At 33.1% G+C, this 19115-nt stretch overlaps 4 protein-coding genes across 13 annotated transcripts in view; 1 reads left to right on the forward strand and 3 right to left on the reverse strand.

Moving 5' to 3' along the window:
* LOC105248425 overlaps window positions 1-8304 on the reverse strand; it is a 33363-nt gene extending 25059 nt beyond the window's left edge. The window contains exons 1-3 of one of the 2 annotated variants that reach the window (XM_020026592.2): window positions 8165-8304; window positions 5112-5285; window positions 4819-5026 (exon numbers count right to left, since the gene is read on the reverse strand). The gene's annotated coding sequence lies outside the window, so the exon portion shown is untranslated. Of the gene's footprint in view, window positions 1-4818; window positions 5286-8164 lie in introns of both variants that reach the window. The other variant, XM_020026588.2, reaches the window with a different exon arrangement.
* Window positions 8305-8574: 270 nt separating this feature from the next.
* On the forward strand, window positions 8575-10798 carry LOC105248449 (delta(3,5)-Delta(2,4)-dienoyl-CoA isomerase, mitochondrial). 4 transcript variants are annotated; one of them, XM_011253251.3, is made up of 8 exons: window positions 8575-8645; window positions 9018-9082; window positions 9344-9491; window positions 9563-9651; window positions 9732-9859; window positions 9982-10262; window positions 10358-10484; window positions 10615-10798. In XM_011253251.3, the coding sequence occupies exons 2-8, from the start codon at window positions 9034-9036 to the stop codon at window positions 10711-10713; spliced, it is 921 nt and encodes a 306-aa protein (XP_011251553.1). In that variant the 5' UTR covers window positions 8575-8645; window positions 9018-9033; the 3' UTR covers window positions 10714-10798. The 4 variants fall into 4 exon arrangements, with proteins under 4 accessions (XP_011251553.1, XP_011251545.1, XP_011251561.1 ...); XM_011253243.3 differs by having other exon boundaries at window positions 8579-8794; XM_011253259.3 differs by lacking the exon at window positions 9018-9082 and adding an exon at window positions 8926-8968 and having other exon boundaries at window positions 8580-8794.
* On the reverse strand, window positions 10415-12515 carry LOC105248434 (dynein regulatory complex protein 8). Of its 3 annotated transcripts, none has more exons than XM_011253231.2 (5): window positions 12394-12515; window positions 11890-12006; window positions 11679-11799; window positions 11379-11589; window positions 10415-10511 (listed from the first exon to the last, which is right to left on the reverse strand). In XM_011253231.2, exons 1-5 carry the CDS (start codon window positions 12458-12460, stop codon window positions 10503-10505), a joined length of 525 nt encoding a protein of 174 aa, XP_011251533.1. In that variant the 5' UTR covers window positions 12461-12515; the 3' UTR covers window positions 10415-10502. The 3 variants fall into 3 exon arrangements, with proteins under 3 accessions (XP_011251533.1, XP_011251525.1, XP_025262818.1); XM_011253223.3 differs by lacking the exon at window positions 10415-10511 and adding an exon at window positions 11121-11278; XM_025407033.1 differs by lacking the exon at window positions 10415-10511 and having other exon boundaries at window positions 11285-11589.
* Window positions 12516-12680: 165 nt separating this feature from the next.
* Window positions 12681-18514, reverse strand: LOC105248471 (cleavage and polyadenylation specificity factor subunit 1). Of its 4 annotated transcripts, none has more exons than XM_025406958.1 (8): window positions 18489-18514; window positions 15186-17819; window positions 14261-15109; window positions 14014-14166; window positions 13760-13936; window positions 13402-13675; window positions 13168-13297; window positions 12681-13060 (listed from the first exon to the last, which is right to left on the reverse strand). In XM_025406958.1, the coding sequence occupies exons 2-8, from the start codon at window positions 17667-17669 to the stop codon at window positions 12874-12876; spliced, it is 4254 nt and encodes a 1417-aa protein (XP_025262743.1). In that variant the 5' UTR covers window positions 17670-17819; window positions 18489-18514; the 3' UTR covers window positions 12681-12873. The 4 variants fall into 4 exon arrangements, with proteins under 4 accessions (XP_025262743.1, XP_011251583.1, XP_011251591.1 ...); XM_011253281.3 differs by lacking the exon at window positions 18489-18514 and adding an exon at window positions 17921-18119; XM_011253289.3 differs by lacking the exon at window positions 18489-18514 and adding an exon at window positions 17908-18119.
* Between the last annotated feature and the right edge of the window lie 601 nt (window positions 18515-19115).

Below are 19115 nucleotides of genomic sequence, written 5' to 3' on the forward strand. Positions count from 1 at the left end.
GCGCTATGCAAACTAACTCGACCGTGTTAGTTAATCTACTGATATTATCAATTTATGATCGCACGTGCATGATTCGGCATAGGCGGGACTATTTCGTGCGAGAACAAAAGCGAAAGCTGGCGTTTAAAGTCTACGATGCATACGTATATAATTATTTTGCATGATCATAATATATCTGAAGCATAAACTGCTGAACGCAAGGATTCCAACACTACCTTCGTAAGCAATGTGTAATTAAATTGCAATTTTCACCATTAATAGTATTGCTATATCTCCACATACTATTACAACTACCAATTACTCGTAATATTTTAAAGCAACTTATGTAATATACTTTGTTTTCTTTACTTTAATAAAAAAAAATATATATATTGACAATAATTTAAATTATTTTATATAATTTAATTTTTAAATTGAGTTGTATAATCAAATGTGACGACTGATTTTTGAAGTAAATTTCACTGTGATTTATTACAAAGTGATATTTGCAATAAATATGCTAAAGGCAAGATTTTAAAAACAGTAAGAATTTATTTTTCTAAATATTAATTTAAAGTCTTTAAAAAATTAAAACAGTCATCTCTTAAGTAAAATGCTTTAATGATAGCCTGCAATGAATTAAAAATTCTTTCATTATTCAAACGAGTTAGCGTATTTATTAATATTTTGTTTACATAATAATTCCTGCTAATGTCTTGAAATCTTGCGTATCAAAATTCCACAATAATCCACCCCTCGAGATTATTCCAGCGAAAGACGATGAGCTCCGCATATCTAGCCTATCATCTCTCGAATTTGCGGAACCTTGAGGAGTATCTCGGCAGACGCGTCTATTTAAAATTGCAAACCGGTGGGCACGCGCGATAGGATCTGTCGAAAAAGGCATAAAGCGACCAAAATGTGTCGCACAAAAGCCCCTAAAGAAGGTCAACCGGACTCGGGGGGTCAAGCGGAGTCAACCGATGCGATTTGGTTTATGGCGCGAGCTCGTGCCTCTTCTTTCTCTCTCCTTCTTTATCTCTCTTTCTCTGTGTATATTATTGTATTTTCGACGATGATTTACGATAGGAACGACCATTGCATTTGTGTTTCCTTCTAATTTTTTTTCTTTTCTGCTCGACGGGCGACGCGTCGCGGGACATCATCAGCCATATTCTGGAATTTCCGGAGTTGATGGCCGTTCTCGCGTTTCTTTCTACGTGTCATTCAAGAAGAACAGCACTTTTTATTGGATGTAAAGCAGTAAATAATATGACATCTAAAATGAAATATCTCATCCAAAACAATCTCTTTCAATGATTTTATCTATTCTATGCAATTACTGCTATTTTTACTTATTTTATCGTAAACCTTCCACAAGATAAAGATATCGCTGATTGACAAGCACAAAATAGTTGTTATTTAGATTTTACAAGAGCTATAATTATTCTATCTCTGTATCTTCATGCTTGCTTTTGTCTATTTTATCCTAGATACTTTCACTACTATAATGATTAATCTGTTTCACGAAGCACTATCACTTTTATTCTTCTTGAATTATTCTTGTAAATTTATAATGCATTTCGATTTTTATAAAGTTTAATTATTTTTTCCATGTAATGTTAAAGGAAAAAGGATATGTTATTTGACTGAATATATTTTCTTAGCGATACTATCAGTCAGTTTTATGAAAGTATAACGAAGAAACGTACGTGACGTAATTCATAAATTGTAAAATTAGAAATTTACAATGTGTTTGCGAAGTGTACAAGATTATAAAGCGTCTGGAAGAAAGTAATTCTTGTAAAAATCCATAATGAATCTTACACGTAAGAGTTGATCTATCAGTACGCTTACTTTCAAAGCACTAAGTTCAATGCACTTAATTTCGCCAATTTGAATACGGAAGCATATAAAAACATCAAAAAATAAATAAATGTAGAATTGTTATACAACTGGACGTCGTTTCATCAAAAGCTTTTAATTTAAGTAATTTTACTCTCTAATTAAATCTCAAATGTAAAGTTCGATTCGCAACAAATAACTACATAAACATAAATATAACATAAATATAACAATTTAATTGTTACTATATATAATCTAAAATATATTTCAATAAAAGAGATTAGAAGACACATAACGCATGAGAGATAAATAGATATAAGGAATTTTTGGAGCGGATTAACCCCTCGAGAAATATTGCGTCATGATGATGTAAATCGCGATTAATATAATTAAAAAGTCCAGAAAACGCGTCGAGCAGGTTTACACGATTGTCGCGAACTAGCGAGAAACTCAACAGCGAAGCGGAGCGCCTCTCTCTGACAGATGGCCACCAGAGATTTCCGCAAGAAAATAACGTTTACAAAAACGTTGACGAGAGATACAGCGTGAATATGGCGCACGGGAGCTTTAGAGGAAGCTTCGCAATTTCTAGAGAGCGACGAGAGTAATTCTCGCGAAAGCTACTCGTCACGTCGTTCCACATTCAAGTAAAACTATTCGCTCTCTTTGCATTAAACATAAAATACTTCTTACGTATCAACAATTGCACTAACTCTGCTTTTATTTAAATTTATTTCAATTTCAAGAGATAAGGGAAAGATTTTAAGATTTTGCATTAAAATAATATTAAATATTATTATATTTAATATTATTATAAATATTATTATTAAATATATTTAATATTAAATATTAAAAAAAATTTATATTGACATGTTTAAATTTTCTCATGAAATAATCGCGCGAAAATGTAAAATTGATGAACGTGAGAGATTGAATAACGAATACGTTACATTACATGCGTCGTAATTTCGCTACTGAGAATACGTGGTAACGAAACAAGGAACACTTTGTCAAACATCAAGCTCATATGCAGACATACATCGCTCCGATCCATCGTAACTTCATCCGTTTCTTTACTCAATTTTAGATCCACATCCGGTCGTAGTTTCGACGTTTAGTAGAAAATTGCACGATATCGCCATGACTTTTCCTAACGCGTATAGGTTTAGACTAAAATGACGATGCGGGGTTAAATTGGAAACATAAAAACTCGGTGAACTTCGGTAAATTAAGCGTGTTACGTGCTCTGGAATGTATGTACATGATCGCGTGGCCGTGGATGCACACTGGATATGAAATAGTGTTACGAGCAGTAAAAGCGAATCGACCGCTTTCACATGTTCTGCAGTTTGTATATACGACCGAGCAATTTATAGCACAGTGAAATGAATGCGTCTCTCGCTATCGATCTTTCTATAATTCTACTGTTATTCCTAGTTTACCGTAGGATATGTAATTTACTAAGCATACAAGTTTGAAGTCTTCGAATCTGTAACGCGATCTGTAATTGCGTTAAAACAAAAACTTCTCGAGCCGATTAAAAATGCCGCGGAAAGAAACAAGTAGAAATAATTTCTTCGAAATTAATTCGGGATTTGAGAAAAATTTTGTTCTGCTTCCTTATTTTGGCAAAATTTAGAATCACAAGTAGGCTTTAATACATTGTTGTAACTCTTAAAATAAATAAGAAATGCGATTAAGAAAATTATTTTTATTTATAATTATTAATGCAATATTTGTTCTTTTACTTCTTTAGATTGCGGAAGATTTTGCATTTTCTGTTAAATTCCGTATCAAATAAAGTTTAAAAAATCAAAAGCTTTTTTTTTAAAAAAAGATTTCAAAAAATTCTTTTTTTTAGACGAGAAATTTATATTGAAGCCGATGATGACAATTTTGATTTAAAACTCCAATCTACTTTCGCTTATTTAAAAAATATGACCGACTTTTTTAGCAAAATTTATAATATCTCCCCATTTAATAAAAACAGTATCTTTTATTTTAAATAATATTAATATTTAAATGATTTCCACAGAAATATGTATCGCGGATTAATTTATTCGACACGTCTCTCATATATTTACTGCATATATTTTGCATATCCATTCGAAGAGAACGTAAAGACACGCGTTAGTGCATATTTTATTGTAGACTCCATTATTCTGTTGCTAACAAAGTTTTAAAAATAATTTTATAATTATATTCTAGTTAATTATTTACAATTACAAATACTAAAAAATTGAGATTAACTCTTCGATTGCGAAAAATGTCACGTCTCCGTGAGCCGTCATTTTCGTAAAGGCATTATGGTATAAACACGATAAATTGCGTGATTCTGTAACACCACAAATTTTCGCTCATTAAAATTTCGTATTCACAACTGAAGCTATTATACTTTGTAATTTGCGATTTAAAGATTTGCAAATGAATATTATGCATAAATTGTCGCGGCAATGTTTTCCTTTTTTATCGTCATCATTGAATCATTAGCACGCCACTCGACGTGACATTATTAATTTACGTGCGAAATACATTGTGACAAGAGTTCTCCGTCATTGTGACACGATACAAACTTTGTTGGAGAAGTTACACAATGTAAAAAGTTGTAGAATAAGCGAATTTCCGCAAGAGTATTCAGAAGTATTCAGAACCAGCAAAATCGCGTTGGCGTGGATCGATTCGATTGCCCGGAATTACTGGTGCGAACGCCCTTGCGATAATACCGTATTGCGTCAACGATACCTCTAGCTCTATTTTAAATAATGTAGCTTACATCAACACACGAGAGACATTATATCTAATAGCGAATTACATTTTATAATTTTACAATATTTAATAACATATTTTCAGCGCTACTGTTATAATAGTGTTTTATTATATTTGAAGTAATAAAAGAATGTTGAACTGCGTTAATTCATCATTATTGATGTCACGTTTAAATGGCGATACAACCTCTCTTTATCCCACACAATTGTCAATGAAACTGTCACTTACCTTTATTTGAGCGGCGAGGTCACTGGCGAACCAACGTCTTCCGGTTGCTGCAGAGAAAACTCCTATGGTCCACCGGCGGAAAAACACCCCCCACAGCTGCAGTACTGGACGGTTCGTTCCTCTCGGAAAAGCACAGGTGTCATCGCACTGTCACGCACGCGATTCGCCGCATCAAATACCGCGGCGTGTCTTTCTCTCTCGCCTCTCTCTGCAAGTACGTGACGTATCGTTAATATTTCGCGAAACAATTTGAGAAACAATTGGGAATTTCGGGGAGTGGATGGAACGTGAACCTCGATCGATGTCCGTGCGCAGACTGCCCGCACCATCGTCTGCACCGGTTGCCTTGCGTTCGTCATACTACGGTCCCTCGCTGCGTCCTTTTCCCGCACGTGTTTCCGCTCTTTCGTTCTTTCCCCCACCGCGCGTGCTTCCACCCATCTCGCTCGCACACGTGCGAATTTTCCCTGTAAGCATCGTAATCACAAGTTAGATGAGGAAAACTCGTCAATGTTGTGTAAAAAATTAATAAATATGCAGGATGAAGAAAATAAATTGTAATGAAAACATTTTTATATTATCTTTTGCTGACATTCTTTTTTTTACTGTCCTTTTTGTACATGTTCAATTATTATTAAATTTTTTTATTTGCCATTAATAATGTAATATGTTGCCGCATGTGGCAAAAACAAGCACTTAAAGAGAAATGTAATAGTCATGGACTGACAGTAATCTTGGCTTGTCCCCACGTAGCTTGATTACACCTACATATTCTTTATTTAGAATATGGCTTCTTTCATCATTTTCTTCATCATGATATTCAGAGTTTACTGTTCTCTCCATAAGTATCTTCAAAATGAAGCATTTTTTAAATATCTGTTTAACAATTACAAATTATTTATTCTTATTAAATTGATTAAAACTGTCTTAAATAGGTTTACCAAAAATGTTAATATTTCATTATATTTGTATAAAATACAAATATAATGAAATATGAAAATATATATGAAAGATATAATTTTAGATTCACATCTCATATAAATTTTATAAAAGAGTCATTATTCACCTCTTCTATTTATTCGACTTTAAAGTTATTGATCATAAAAATATTCATAATCGTATGTCATATTTAATCATAAAATGTAAAAACATATGATAAATTATATGCTATAGACATTAGCCTAAGTATCTAAAAAAAATTAATATAATAAATAATTTATAAAATAATTTTCGAATCGAAATATGTTTTCGAAGATAAAAGTGTCATTGTTACGAGTTTAAATATTAATGATGAAAAACACATTCACACGACCTCGATTATTGCATGAAATCGTTTCGCCAAAGAAAACTTACATCTTATTTTTTTCTTTTAATTAAAATTATACAACTATTGGTGAATATAATTTTTTTTCGGTAAAAATAAAAAAAGAGAATTTATATAATCGAGAAGTTTATTTATATGATGAAGTTTATTAAATTCTGTTCCACTTTAAGCAATCGAAGGTCTCTCTCTCTTTTGTTGTTAAACCCTTGCTGTCGAATATGTAACAAGACATCATTAAGATTCCGTGCATCGATTTCGAAATTGACTAGCGTTTGTTCTTTATAAATGTAAGATAGAAAAAGGGCATTGTACAATCGAGAGATGTCGAGAGGTGTTTCCTTGAAGTAAATATGGCAAGCTATATTCAGCGTTTACCAAACCGAGAATTAATTAAGCTCTATTTAATGCGTTACTATTCACTCCAATGTCGACAATAACAGAAAAATTAACACTCGAATTGTTGATAATAGATTTAGTAATAGAGTAATCATATCTAGTATAATATGATACAGTTTCTCATACAGCACGTAGAAAAATTGCATAAACATTGTTGAAATATTTCGTCATATGTAGAACCTGCGAATTCTCTGGCGAAAAGACACGAAAATTTTAGTATTCTCTAAAAATTTTATAAAGTAAAACCACCCTGACGAAGAGGAAATGGTTCCAAGAATAATCAGAAAAATTAAAAGACAGCGTGTGTTAATTAAAATTCCATAATCAATATATAGAGAGATGAATGAAACGGGTTAAATGAAAAATAGCCACCGAAATTATAAGGAATTTAACTCTGCGAGTATTGCAATTATGGCCTGAAAATAAGGACCGCCGTTTCGTCGCTTTTGATTGCGGGGTCGCAAATAAGGATCGTATGTGTGTAAAAAAAGCTTCTCCGCTATTTTATATGAGAATCTTAGCTCGTTTAAAGTAAGTAACTGCCATGCAAAAACTGGACATTCCGCTGCCGTTCGTCCTTTTTTCATTCCACCCGTGTTTTTCCCCTTCCCACTTTTCATCGCGCTTCGCTCGAAGAACGGTGACACTTCAATCTTCGCTAGAAGAGCACAAACGTAAAAGTGAATGTAAATCTCTAGCGATTAACTGATTTAATCACTTATGTCTAATCATATTCTTTGTGTAAAACTATTAAAAAATAAATCGTGCGATGTACGTACGATTTAAAACGCAGCGAGAGAAAGTGAATATCGCGAAGTTTAAATTAAAAAGAAAAAGAATTTGATCAAATAAATAGAATTTTGTCATTTGTTATTTGTATTTGAATTTCTCATAAAAAGTTATACATATATCGTTTTTCCATTTTAAAGAATATTATCATTATATACATTTTCAAAAGATAATTTCATATTTTTTGTCAAGTCTCTTTACTTTGAAATAAAGTCTTCTCACTTGAAAGCCTCTTATATTTTGACAAATATTTTTCTAATTATATTGCATTGAGACAATTAATGCATTGAAATATTTATTCGATATATTTACAAAATTCTATTGTATGTATTTCATTCTCGAATCGCAATAATTATACAACATAACATTCTAATTAATCTAATAAAACTCTTTTCTAGAGAAATCTCAGAAATTAATATTACATTAATTAAATAGATGATCTTTATTAATTTATAAATAGTGCGATAACAAACTTTTTGAGTCGTTACTCATAAAATGGTTTCCTAATCTCTTCACAAATTTCATAGTTCTACGGACAGATTTAAAAGAAATGTACTCAATCACTTGATGAGGGGTACTATTAAAGGCTCATAATCTCGCGGTGCCTGTGTAAAATTATGTGATTATCAAGGATCTCAGGCAATCCGGGAAAAGATAATTAAAGAGCGCTAACATTACTTAAAATCGTTTTTAATCATACGGTATCTGGACGATACCTATAGTATGTATATAATGCGGTATTAATTTTACAATTTACAATTATCTCAATATTTCGTAGGCATACTTTCTCATCTTTATACAATGTTTATTAATCTGTAAAAGAAGCTTTACACATACCTCAAGTTATAATATTAACACACATGCTGACTCGGCTTCCCGCTCTTTCCTCCATTTGCAATTTTGGCGTCAAGGAAACGGCAAATTTTTCAAATTATACACACACAAATTGACTTGACTTTTGGCCTCACATTCACGTCTTTTATTTTCCCAGATCAGGCGTCGATCTAAACGAAAAATGAAATCTAATTTATTATTATTAAAATTACACTGTTATAAATATTACAGATGATATTCGGGAGCGATTATTCTCTCTCTGCTTTAATAATTTTTAAGATGTTCCCAACGCCTCACGTGCACAAAACGCGAACTATATGGTTACGATTTTTTTCGATCGATATGATTACAGTTATCGTCCCGTGAAAAAGAAGAAATCTACCATGTGAGAAAACAGCTGATTCAAAGCAGAGGAAACAGCTGATTCAGAGTAGAGGAAAAATAGTCGCCTCGAACAGAGAAAAAACCGAAGGGATCATTAGTCGTAAGCAAATTGAGCAATCACAATCGATTATTTTCAAAATAATCGACTGTGATTGGTCAATTTGTTTATGACTAATGATCAATGACTCATCGTAGAATATAAACAAATAATAAAAAGAAATCGACTATATACGTGTACCTAAATGACAAGTATTTTTACACTTTGTTAATAAATCTGTGATTTTTTTATTCGGACTCGTAATATTATTAATGCAAAATTTTGAATAGTATAATATTGTAATATTTGTAAAATATTATAGTGTACTTTTAACTATTTACAGAATATCAATTAACTTGATTATAACGTAAAGACACAGACATTAGGTGTGTATGTATATATTCAGATTTATTAATTCATTACTTTTATTTATAGAATATCCTCTTCTAACATGGTCATAAATATCATTAAAAATAATTTGTCAAGATCAATTGGAAATTGTAAGGATATTTGTATTTCTTTTTTAATTTATTTAGTATACTATTTTATATTTAACATATAAAAAATCATTCAACATTATTTTTTTTAATTTTATGTTCAAAATATATCTCTTATTGTTAATTAATGATAAGACATTTCTTTTGTTCATATTCATGAACTAATCAGCTTTCTTAAATATTAATCAAATTTAGTTAAAAATCTAGTATATGATAATTGTGATAATTATATGAAAATTAAAATATCTATTAACAAATTTACAGACTTGCAAGTTGCGTCTAAATTAAGATACTCTACAGAAATGTCACTTGCATATAAAACATTAGCGATATCTATTCCGAAACCTTTTGTTTACATGGTCAAATTGAATAGGCCAGAGAAACTGAATGCGATGAATCCAATTATGTGGCGGTATGAAAAATCACTTATTATATATCCTTTGCAATTGAACCTCTATATTTAAATGAACAATTTTTATGTAGAGAGTTTAAGGAATGTTTCGATGGATTAGCAGTCAATCCCGATTGCAGAGTAATTATTTTATCTGCTGCTGGAAAAGCATTTTGTTCAGGTATGAAATAATATATAAGTAAATTAATTATTATGATATTAATAGATAAATGGAATTATTCTATTTGACAACTATTTTAGGACTTGATATGCAAGGAATGATGGAAATAGGTCAGAGTTTAGCACAACATGAGGATATTGCACGTAAATGCAGAGTTTTGGAGCCTAAAATTAAAGATTATCAAGACTCATTTACGGCCATAGAGAAGGTATGTCAGTATTTATATAAAATTGTGATTATGATTCTCTATAAACTCATAATCCACTATGCATCACATATTTTTAATACTTTTTTGTACAAACAAAATAATGATGCAAAATTAATTGACAGTGTCCAAAACCTGTAATAGCTGCTGTGCATGGTGCGTGTATTGGCGCAGGTGTGGACATGATATCGACAACTGACATACGATATGCTTCCTCTGATGCATACTTCCAAATAAAGGAAGTTGACATTGGTTTAGCGGCCGATGTCGGTACACTTCAAAGATTTCCAAAAGTTGTGGGATCCGATAGTTTAGCAAGAGAACTTGTATATACAGCACGAAAGTATCCGGCGACTGAAGCATTGGAAAGCGGATTTATAAGTCGCATGTTGGACAATAAAGAAAAGTAAGATCAATAAATGCACTGAAAGAATATATAATCTTGATAATGATCACTTGAACAAGATGACTTTATTTAAGATAATTCGTATTTTTGTCCAGTTTATTGAATAAAGCGATAGAAATTGCTGAAAATATCGCAAATAAGAGTCCAGTTGCTGTGCAAGGTTCAAAAATAAGTATGATATATTCCAGAGACCACTCTGTTCAAGAAGGATTAGATCATATTGTGAGTATTCTCCATTATTTATTCTACCTAAAATTATAATAAATATTATTATTCATTATATGTGAAACAATTTCTTGTATTATATTTAAAATTGTTTTAATATATATATTATTGGGATTTATCTTGATAGGCGATGCATAACAAGGCAATGCTTCAGAGTGAAGATTTCTTAAATGCAGCTATGGCACAAGCCATTAAAGGTGATCCTCCAATATTCTCAAAATTATAGTATTTTATTGTTAATTAACATGTTATCTACATTTAATCATTTATTAATTGTAAGAAAAAGTTGTCAAATCTTTTTTCTATTTTGATATTAGTTTTAATAATACTTTTCGCAAAAATATAAAAAAATTTAAACATGACAAATATATGATCTCTTTTCTAATAATTAAAAAATTTTTAAAAATTATTTAATACATTAAATACATATAACATTTATGTACTGTTATATATATATATATATATATATATATATATATATATATATTAACATATATTATACTGTTTATATATGAAAATGGGCACAAATATTTTTTAGATTTAAACTTATGTAACTTATGAAATATATAAAAATTTCATACAATTTTCCTGAATTTTAATATTTTTTATATATTAAGATTCTCTCATAAAAAACATTTTACTTTTCAAATAATATAGCAACTCTTTTGTCAGGTAATATCATCTTTAAATAAAAAACTTTCCCATATGTGTCGTTTAGGTAATGCTGCCAATTTTGCAGCTTCTATTTGATCAACAATACTATATACGTTAATATCTTCGGGAATTTTCACCTGTAATTTTTATCTCAAGTGGAAGTTTCAACGTTTTTTAAATAAAATATTTACTCCTATATGAGATTTAAAAAAACCTTAGCAATAACAATATACGTACAATTAGTAAGTTAATATAATGCTCGTAATTAATTTTTCCTGTTTCCGCATCACAAGCTACAGCCATCATATCGGCCACTTCCTCCTTTGTAAATGGTTCCCCAATTTCCATAATTGATTTCTCTAAATCACTTTTCATAATATATCCGCGATTTTCAGGATCTAATAATTGGAACGCTTTCAATAGCTCTTCTGGTTCTGCTGGCTTGAATCTAAATTGTAAAAACTCTATGTCATAATAAAAAATTACATTTTTCAATTATTTTTGTTCTGATTAAAAATAAATTTAACTTGAACGTACTTGCGTTCATTAATTGCTTTGCTCATGTATTCTACAAATCTATTTATTGGCACACAATTGTTTTCAACATCTTCTACTTCTACTTGTATCTCTTGCAATTCAGCTTCCGTGATGACACATCCTATTGAGTGATATAAAAAAAGAATGAAATATGTCATGAGAAAGGTATAAAAATATAAAATTATTACAATATTTTTATATTTTATGTAACCTAATGCCCTAATTATAGTTCCCAAATCTCTAACATCGACTTCTCCACTTCTTGCATTGTCAAATACATCAAATGCTTCGTAGAGTCTTCTCTCTAATAATGTTGGTTCAACAGCCACTAAGTGTATAATTAAGAAAATTATCAAATATTTGTATTGATCTTTTTTATTAAATTCATACAAAATCTCTGAAATACTTACTTTGATATCAATAAATCTAATTTACAAACTTTTTTAAAAAATATAAGAAATAAAGGAAATCAACGATGTTTTTCAGTATTCGAGAAATGCGAGCTTTCATAAATTGTTTGATCAATATAAGCAATATATATGAAATAATATATTTGAGATATTTTCGGAGTATTTGTATTAATTTATATTTTATAAGAGGATATTTTGACATTTTAATAGATTTGTATAAACAATCATTCATTTAAAAAAATTTTGTCTTTACAAAATACATATTCTGTACATATTAATTACAAGTATGTTTGTTTGATACATACATGGTTGAGTTTCTCTTCGTAAGGTAAGACGTCTTTCAATGGTACTTCTCCTGCGAGATAATTGCATTTGAGAAGATCTATCATTATACAATAATAGTAAATATTTGTATCAATTTGATAATTAAGTGATAAATAAATTAATTTGTCAGTCTGTCATAATCCGACAAAAAAGTATATATTATGAAAAGTATATTATTTTTTTCTCAAAATATAAAAATTTTTTATTTTTCTATTATTTCATATTCAAATACTAAAAATTTAATTCAATAATAATTTAATGTCATATATGAATTAAACAATTGCGAGAATGTTGTGATAATTTCAAGACATACATATGTCGTATCCATTGTATGCATTTAGCATTCGATGGTGCAAGCATTTATAATATACAACATTATAAATTATATAAGATAATATGTGATATATGTATTTTCGAGTAATATAAAATTATAAGCTTTATTGACGGTAACGCAGTTATAATTAAAAATGCGCCGTTTGTCTATCAATTTCAGTAATATCTTCGATAATCTCCTGAACTCGCGTTCCAATTTTTTTAGCTACATCTGTTTTTTCGTTGTTTGGTAAGAAAAGATAACGCCAGACCAAATCACCGTCAATAATGCCTCTTGCTGGATTACCTTGATTTCGTATATAACTTTTATACGTCCTAAGTGAAAAAAAAATTTATATATATTAGCAATATATATTTCTGATTGCCACCAATCAAATTAGCAAATTAAATAATGATAAATATATAATCTTTATAATACTTGCCGATATGATTTTGGATTCAAGCCTGCAATATGACAAATATGTGTTACTAGCACATTTTGTAACATAAGCAGTCTCCGATATGTTTTTTCTGGTACTGGCAAAATATAACCAAGACTGCCATCTAATGTTGCTGTAAAAAAAATTAATGTAAAAAATATATTTTATTAACAGATTATTTAAACAATATGAATAGATCACATGTATTATTTATAATTTTTATACATTTTTACTTACCATACATAGTCACATGTCTTTTGTCAGCACCGGAAAATTGCTTTTTATCATTTGCAGGATCAGAAACCCTACATCTAATACGAAAGAAAGTGTTCACTTTCTGTCCCAGATGAAAATCCGCCTTTCTAATCAGCTTTTGACCTCCAAGACTTTCTCTCGACTCTGGCTGATACATAAATAAAGCTAGATTGCTCTCTCCATCAGCCAAAAAGAATCCTAAATTTGTGTTATCAATTAAATACTCTATTGTATATACTTCTGCAGGTCTAAAATCCTATAATAAAAATACACAAATTACTTAATTTAATGTAAATATAGTTCATTAATATTTGTTCGAAAAATTAATGTATCTACTTACTCTACTAACAAGAGAAAGTGTTCTATATTCTTCTTGAAATCTTAGTAAACTAATTGATTTATAAACATCAGCTATCAAAATAAGACTTTTGATACTTAGCATTTGATGGATATAAATTTGAGTATCGATAAAAGCGACTCCAACAAGATCATTATCCTTTAACTGCCAAATATAAATCTGCAAAGTAACATAAATTTTTAATATTGTTCACAATAGACACAAAATTCTTGTAAAAATTGAAAGGAAATACATACCTTTTGACCAACAGCAGAGACTAAAAATCCTGATACTTGAGTTATAGCAGTTATAGGTCCCTTTTGTTCTTTTGCATAAATTTGTTTAAATCTATTTTTAGTTAATGGCTGGCCAGGTTCAGGTACTACTTCTATTATATCAAATATAAGTATCTGAAAATTAAATAAAAAGAGTATAATAATCAATAAAAAGAGTAAAAGTAATCAATCGATAAGATTTGAATTTTTCTTGATTTGTAGAACTTACACGTCCTCTGCTTGTAATATCTTCACCATAATTATAATTTGTTCCCAATACTATATAACCTTTCAAACCAGACCTCGTTCCTTCATAAGCCAGAGATACATTCTTTAAACACGTGACGTGCTCCCATTGTTCCAGCTCAATTTTTGTATTGGGAATAGTTTCCCATGAAACTGGAGAAAATAATACAATGGAAAATTGTTCTTGAGACGGGTACAGAAATCTTTCTGGACGCTCTTCTTCTGTAAATTCTTTGTCTTCACCATTAAATCTGTAGTAACTTTTCAGAGGTTCGGCTATACTTGTTATGACACAATAAGTTTTGCTTTCTAGATGATATGTGACAAAATGTGGGGTACATCGTAAGGGGACTTTCCTAACTGGCCAAGGAGCATCGTACGATAAGTGTGTTGGCAAAACGCATATCCGTAACTCCTCCTTTCTGTTAAAGTATAGGAAACCTTGTGGGCAGTTAACATTATTAAAAGCAGCGAAAGACGTGATAGGGCCATCGATACCCATTGGATGCGTGCGTAATTCACCGCGTCCGGTTAAAAATATCCAATGCGGATAATCGCAGCAGATAAATACTCCATTGTATCCGGCAATGTTGCTAAAGTAACGCATCATGCAAATGCGAGTTTCGCTCGCGTTCATGGGCATGTCCTCTTCCTTCGGTTTCGGACTTAAACGTCCTGGGATTATTCCGTGTTCCAATTTCTTAAACCTCAGTTTTAGATATCCCTTTGGGTACTTATAAGCTTGATAAATTTGCAGCTCCGAATCGAGACGAACCAAGAGCATTGGCCGATTTCCATGATGTCCTAAAGCGACCATCAGAATTTCGCGAACCTATAGAGAAATATATATTTCTTACTAACATAAAACTTTGTTAATGCTATAATAATCATATTTGTAAATATATTACCTGCATTTCGGGATTAGGAATCTCATTGACCGGTGCTGATTGCAATGTCGTAGATTCCATGCTGTCGTGCAGCACATATTGACCATAGCCAAAGTTACGAATGAGATAAGAGAGCCGTAAATCCGGTAAGGAATAAATTTCTAACGTCCCACTATCTCTATATACAAGTAGCCAATATGTGGGTTTTATTTCCTGCAGATGCCTCTGCCACCAAGGTGCCTTCTTAGAAACTCCATCCAATGGTTTCTGATATGATGGTGCAGGCATCTGAAATGCTGGAGCATCGCCGTATAACAAGTCGTCTTCGTTATCGATATTGCTGAGTAGAGAAGGTTCCTCTACATTGTGCTCCTCTTCGACTTGCTCGTCGTCCGTTGTCTCGGACAATTGTGTTGTAAAAATCCCGCTTACATCTCTATAAGTGCATAATGCCTCTATCTGAGGACGAAACAATAAATTGGCAGGTTGAGCGTGCAATCTCGCTGTGCCCCTCACTTCTCTAAGTGTCAACAATACCACTTGTCCATCTTCTGAGAGTAATGTTACGTATGGATCGGCACAACTCGCATGCACAATTGGACAACCGAGATCTATAGGCATATGTTGGATTTGTTCAATGCCTTGTAAGAGGCGCACTCCCATTTGAGTGACTTGCACGATATATCTATTGGCACCGAGATTACCGGCGAATACTGTACTTCCTTGTGTGCTGAAGCCGCTCTGGTCTACTTCGTTAATTTCCTGACCAGTTTGTAGAATCATGGTTGAATCTTCTTGACTCAATATTAAGAAAGCGTGAGATCCCTCCGCTTCTGCTTTAACTTGTTCATCATTATTTAATGTACCGATAACGGTCCACATATCTTCACAGCCGGGTAGTTCAAATGTTGTCACAACCTGAGGACGAATGGAACGTTGTAGGACACAAAGCGCGCCGTTTTTGCCATATCCTGACGTCGTCACCAGTTCAACGTCAGGATCTTGATTATGTAGGAATTCCTCTGACAGGAAGGCTGGTTCTCCCATGGAAATATTTCCACATGGTCCAATATTTAATAAGCTGTCGCACACTTCAAAAATATATGATGTGATTTGAATGGATGTATGAGTTTCGCTCCCATACACTTCCAATTCTTCTGGATCTTTAATGTCTAACACGTCCGATGCCATCCAGTCACCGAGAAAGTCTTGCTTCGCCTTCTTGGCAGGGGTTTCCTCGCTTTCGTTTTCTTCAATAGTAATCTCATTATCATTCAGATTTTTTAGAGTTTCCGGTTCCTTCTCGGTGAATCGTAATAATAATGAATTACCGAGTCGAGAGCCAAGGAAAAGATAATTGTCCTCACACATGCATACACATGACGTTAATACACTAGCTGCCGCCTTATCGAAGTGAAATCCACGCACGGATCGCATACTGTCTGCAAAGAGGGACAAAACGTAAAGTTCTCCACTCTTCAAAGAGATAACTAAACGATCTCCAGATATAAATGCGACCTGTGAACCTTCTAAACTCATTTTTACTCCCTCTTGTGGCTTTAATGGAAAATTGGTGCTTGTGTCTGCTAAACTATTAAGCGATACTCCATAAGGAGGTATGCTTTGATTTAAATAAATAAGTGAGTTAACTGCCATTATCAATGTGCCGCCCAATGGTTTTTTCACAGGTACAACTTGATAACAATCGAATGGTAAATTAGAGACGGACCAAATGATAGGATGTACCCTTTGCTGAATATTTAAGGATATAGCAACCATTGCGCAAGTGTCCTGTCTAACTGCGATGCGTCCTGAAAATGTTCTTACCGGTTCGTACAGAATTAACAATGTGGGTTCATAATATCCATACAGAAATTGTAAGTCTATCACATTGTCCATTTTTTCTTCCAGTGTTTTTAATACTATCATGTACGAGGATAATATGGGAGTCTTGTTGGAGGATGTTAACTTTGCGCTATCAAGTAAGTCACCATCATCGAGGCTGGGATCCTTTCGGAAGGGTAGCACAACCAATTTTCTACCATATATTAACATTATTGCGCATCTTCCTTCAGGATCTACCCTTACTATGGGTATATGATGATGATTCGTCCATCCATCCTTTATTTCTTCCTCCTCAAAATAATGCAACGACACTGTCCTCAGATCATGAATGTCCTGATCGTACTCCACAACAGACAGCTTCGCATCGCGAAAGCTAAGCAATAGAGAATCCCTCTGCGAACCAATGAGATGAACAGCCTGCATGGACATGATATTCCCATGCAAGGTGTACTGTGCCAAGCACTCCAGCTTCATCTTAGGCGGACGATTTTCCGTATATTTCTCCCTTCTCGTCATGTCGATGTCCGGGATCAGGCGAAACACCCGTATGACATTCGCGCCGGCGACCACGAGGCATTTCTCCGTACGGTTGAAAAAATGACACGTGATCGCGTGCTCGACCCCCGTTGCAGGATGAGTATTTTTGCATATGGAATACATGATAATTACTAATAATTCTGCTATAAACTGTCACAGCACGAGCATGTTTTTCCGATCAAGAGGTTGGATCAGATTCTCTCTCTTCTGAGTTTTAGCGCGCCTCCAGCTGGATATCTGGCTCTTCGACTTTTCTGGGTGGCAACTAGTCTCCTGTTGAAAGTACAAAATTTTTTAAGTTTCAGTTAAATTAACAAATTGGAGAATTCAATAATATACACAGTATACATGGTAAACACACAGTATACACATACACATGGTATTGGAGCTTGAGGGAGGCTATGGGTCTGTTCTTTTCAGCTGCACTGCTGCACTAGTGCAATTAGTTAGAGCGAAAGAAAGTATGTCTCTTTCTAACTTATTGCACTAATACAGCAGTGTAGCTGAAAAGAACAGGCCTTATGCTTCTCTGATACAAACGTTTTACGTTACTTGTGTTAAGGTGCAATTTCATTGACGCTAGAAACCAGCGGCAAATTAAAATCACTAGACTTTCTCTAGATTTGGCGTCAATAAAATAAAGTTCAAACAGTTTCAACTTTTTCAGTGTGTAAAGCGGTCTTTTCGCGTCAATGAAATTGCACCTTAACAGTTGGCAGTCCTACGAGATAGGCTGTGCAGCACTGCGTATATAAAATAAATTTGAAATCGCTTCTAGCTTAACCATCTTCACGCGATCGACTTTATTTGAATTGCACGGCATCGCACCGAATTATGATGCGGCGCCGATTTGTTCGAACGTAATTCGGGACATCGCGATGCTGTATAAGCGTCGAATGAGCACGAATTGTCACGCAAATATGATAAATCACATCTACTCACCGTTCACCGGCTATTCCACAGGCCGCTCCACTCGCTCGCCTCGGGACGTCCAATTCCGATCTTGATGCGCACAAACTCACACGATATCATCAACGCGAACGCGCGACACTTTATTCGGCACTCCCGATATTCGCTCGCATCCGATAATCATCATCAAGGGCGCAAATAACGCGACGCGACTTCGTTCCATCTTCGCGATCGCGCTATCACTAAACTGTGAAAAATAGCTGTCGCGCACTTTCACCGACATATTATGAAAGTCGCGCGATCATCCTTGGACACTTTCGACGCTCTTTCACTCGCGATATTCATTTAAAAACGGTTAAAAGACGTGAAAAATGCGGACATTCGACGATCCGTGTAACTGCGTATGACTCCGAGTCACGTATGACGCGTATGACGTCGCAGTGACGTCACGCGCCAACATGGCGGCCGAACCAGTGTGCACTGGTTCGGCCGCCATGTTGGCGCGTGACTGCTACGTCATACGCGTCATAGTACGTCATACGCGTCATACGTGACTCGGAGTCATACGCAGTTACATGAATCGTCGAACGTTCGCATTTTTCACGTCTTTTAACCGTTTTTAAACGAATATCGCGAGTGAAAGAGCGTCGAAAGTGTCCA

The sequence above is a fragment of the Camponotus floridanus genome, unplaced genomic scaffold (genome assembly GCF_003227725.1).
Source record: "Camponotus floridanus strain SB8 unplaced genomic scaffold, Cflo_v7.5 scaffold16, whole genome shotgun sequence".
Lineage (NCBI taxonomy): Eukaryota > Metazoa > Arthropoda > Insecta > Hymenoptera > Formicidae > Camponotus > Camponotus floridanus.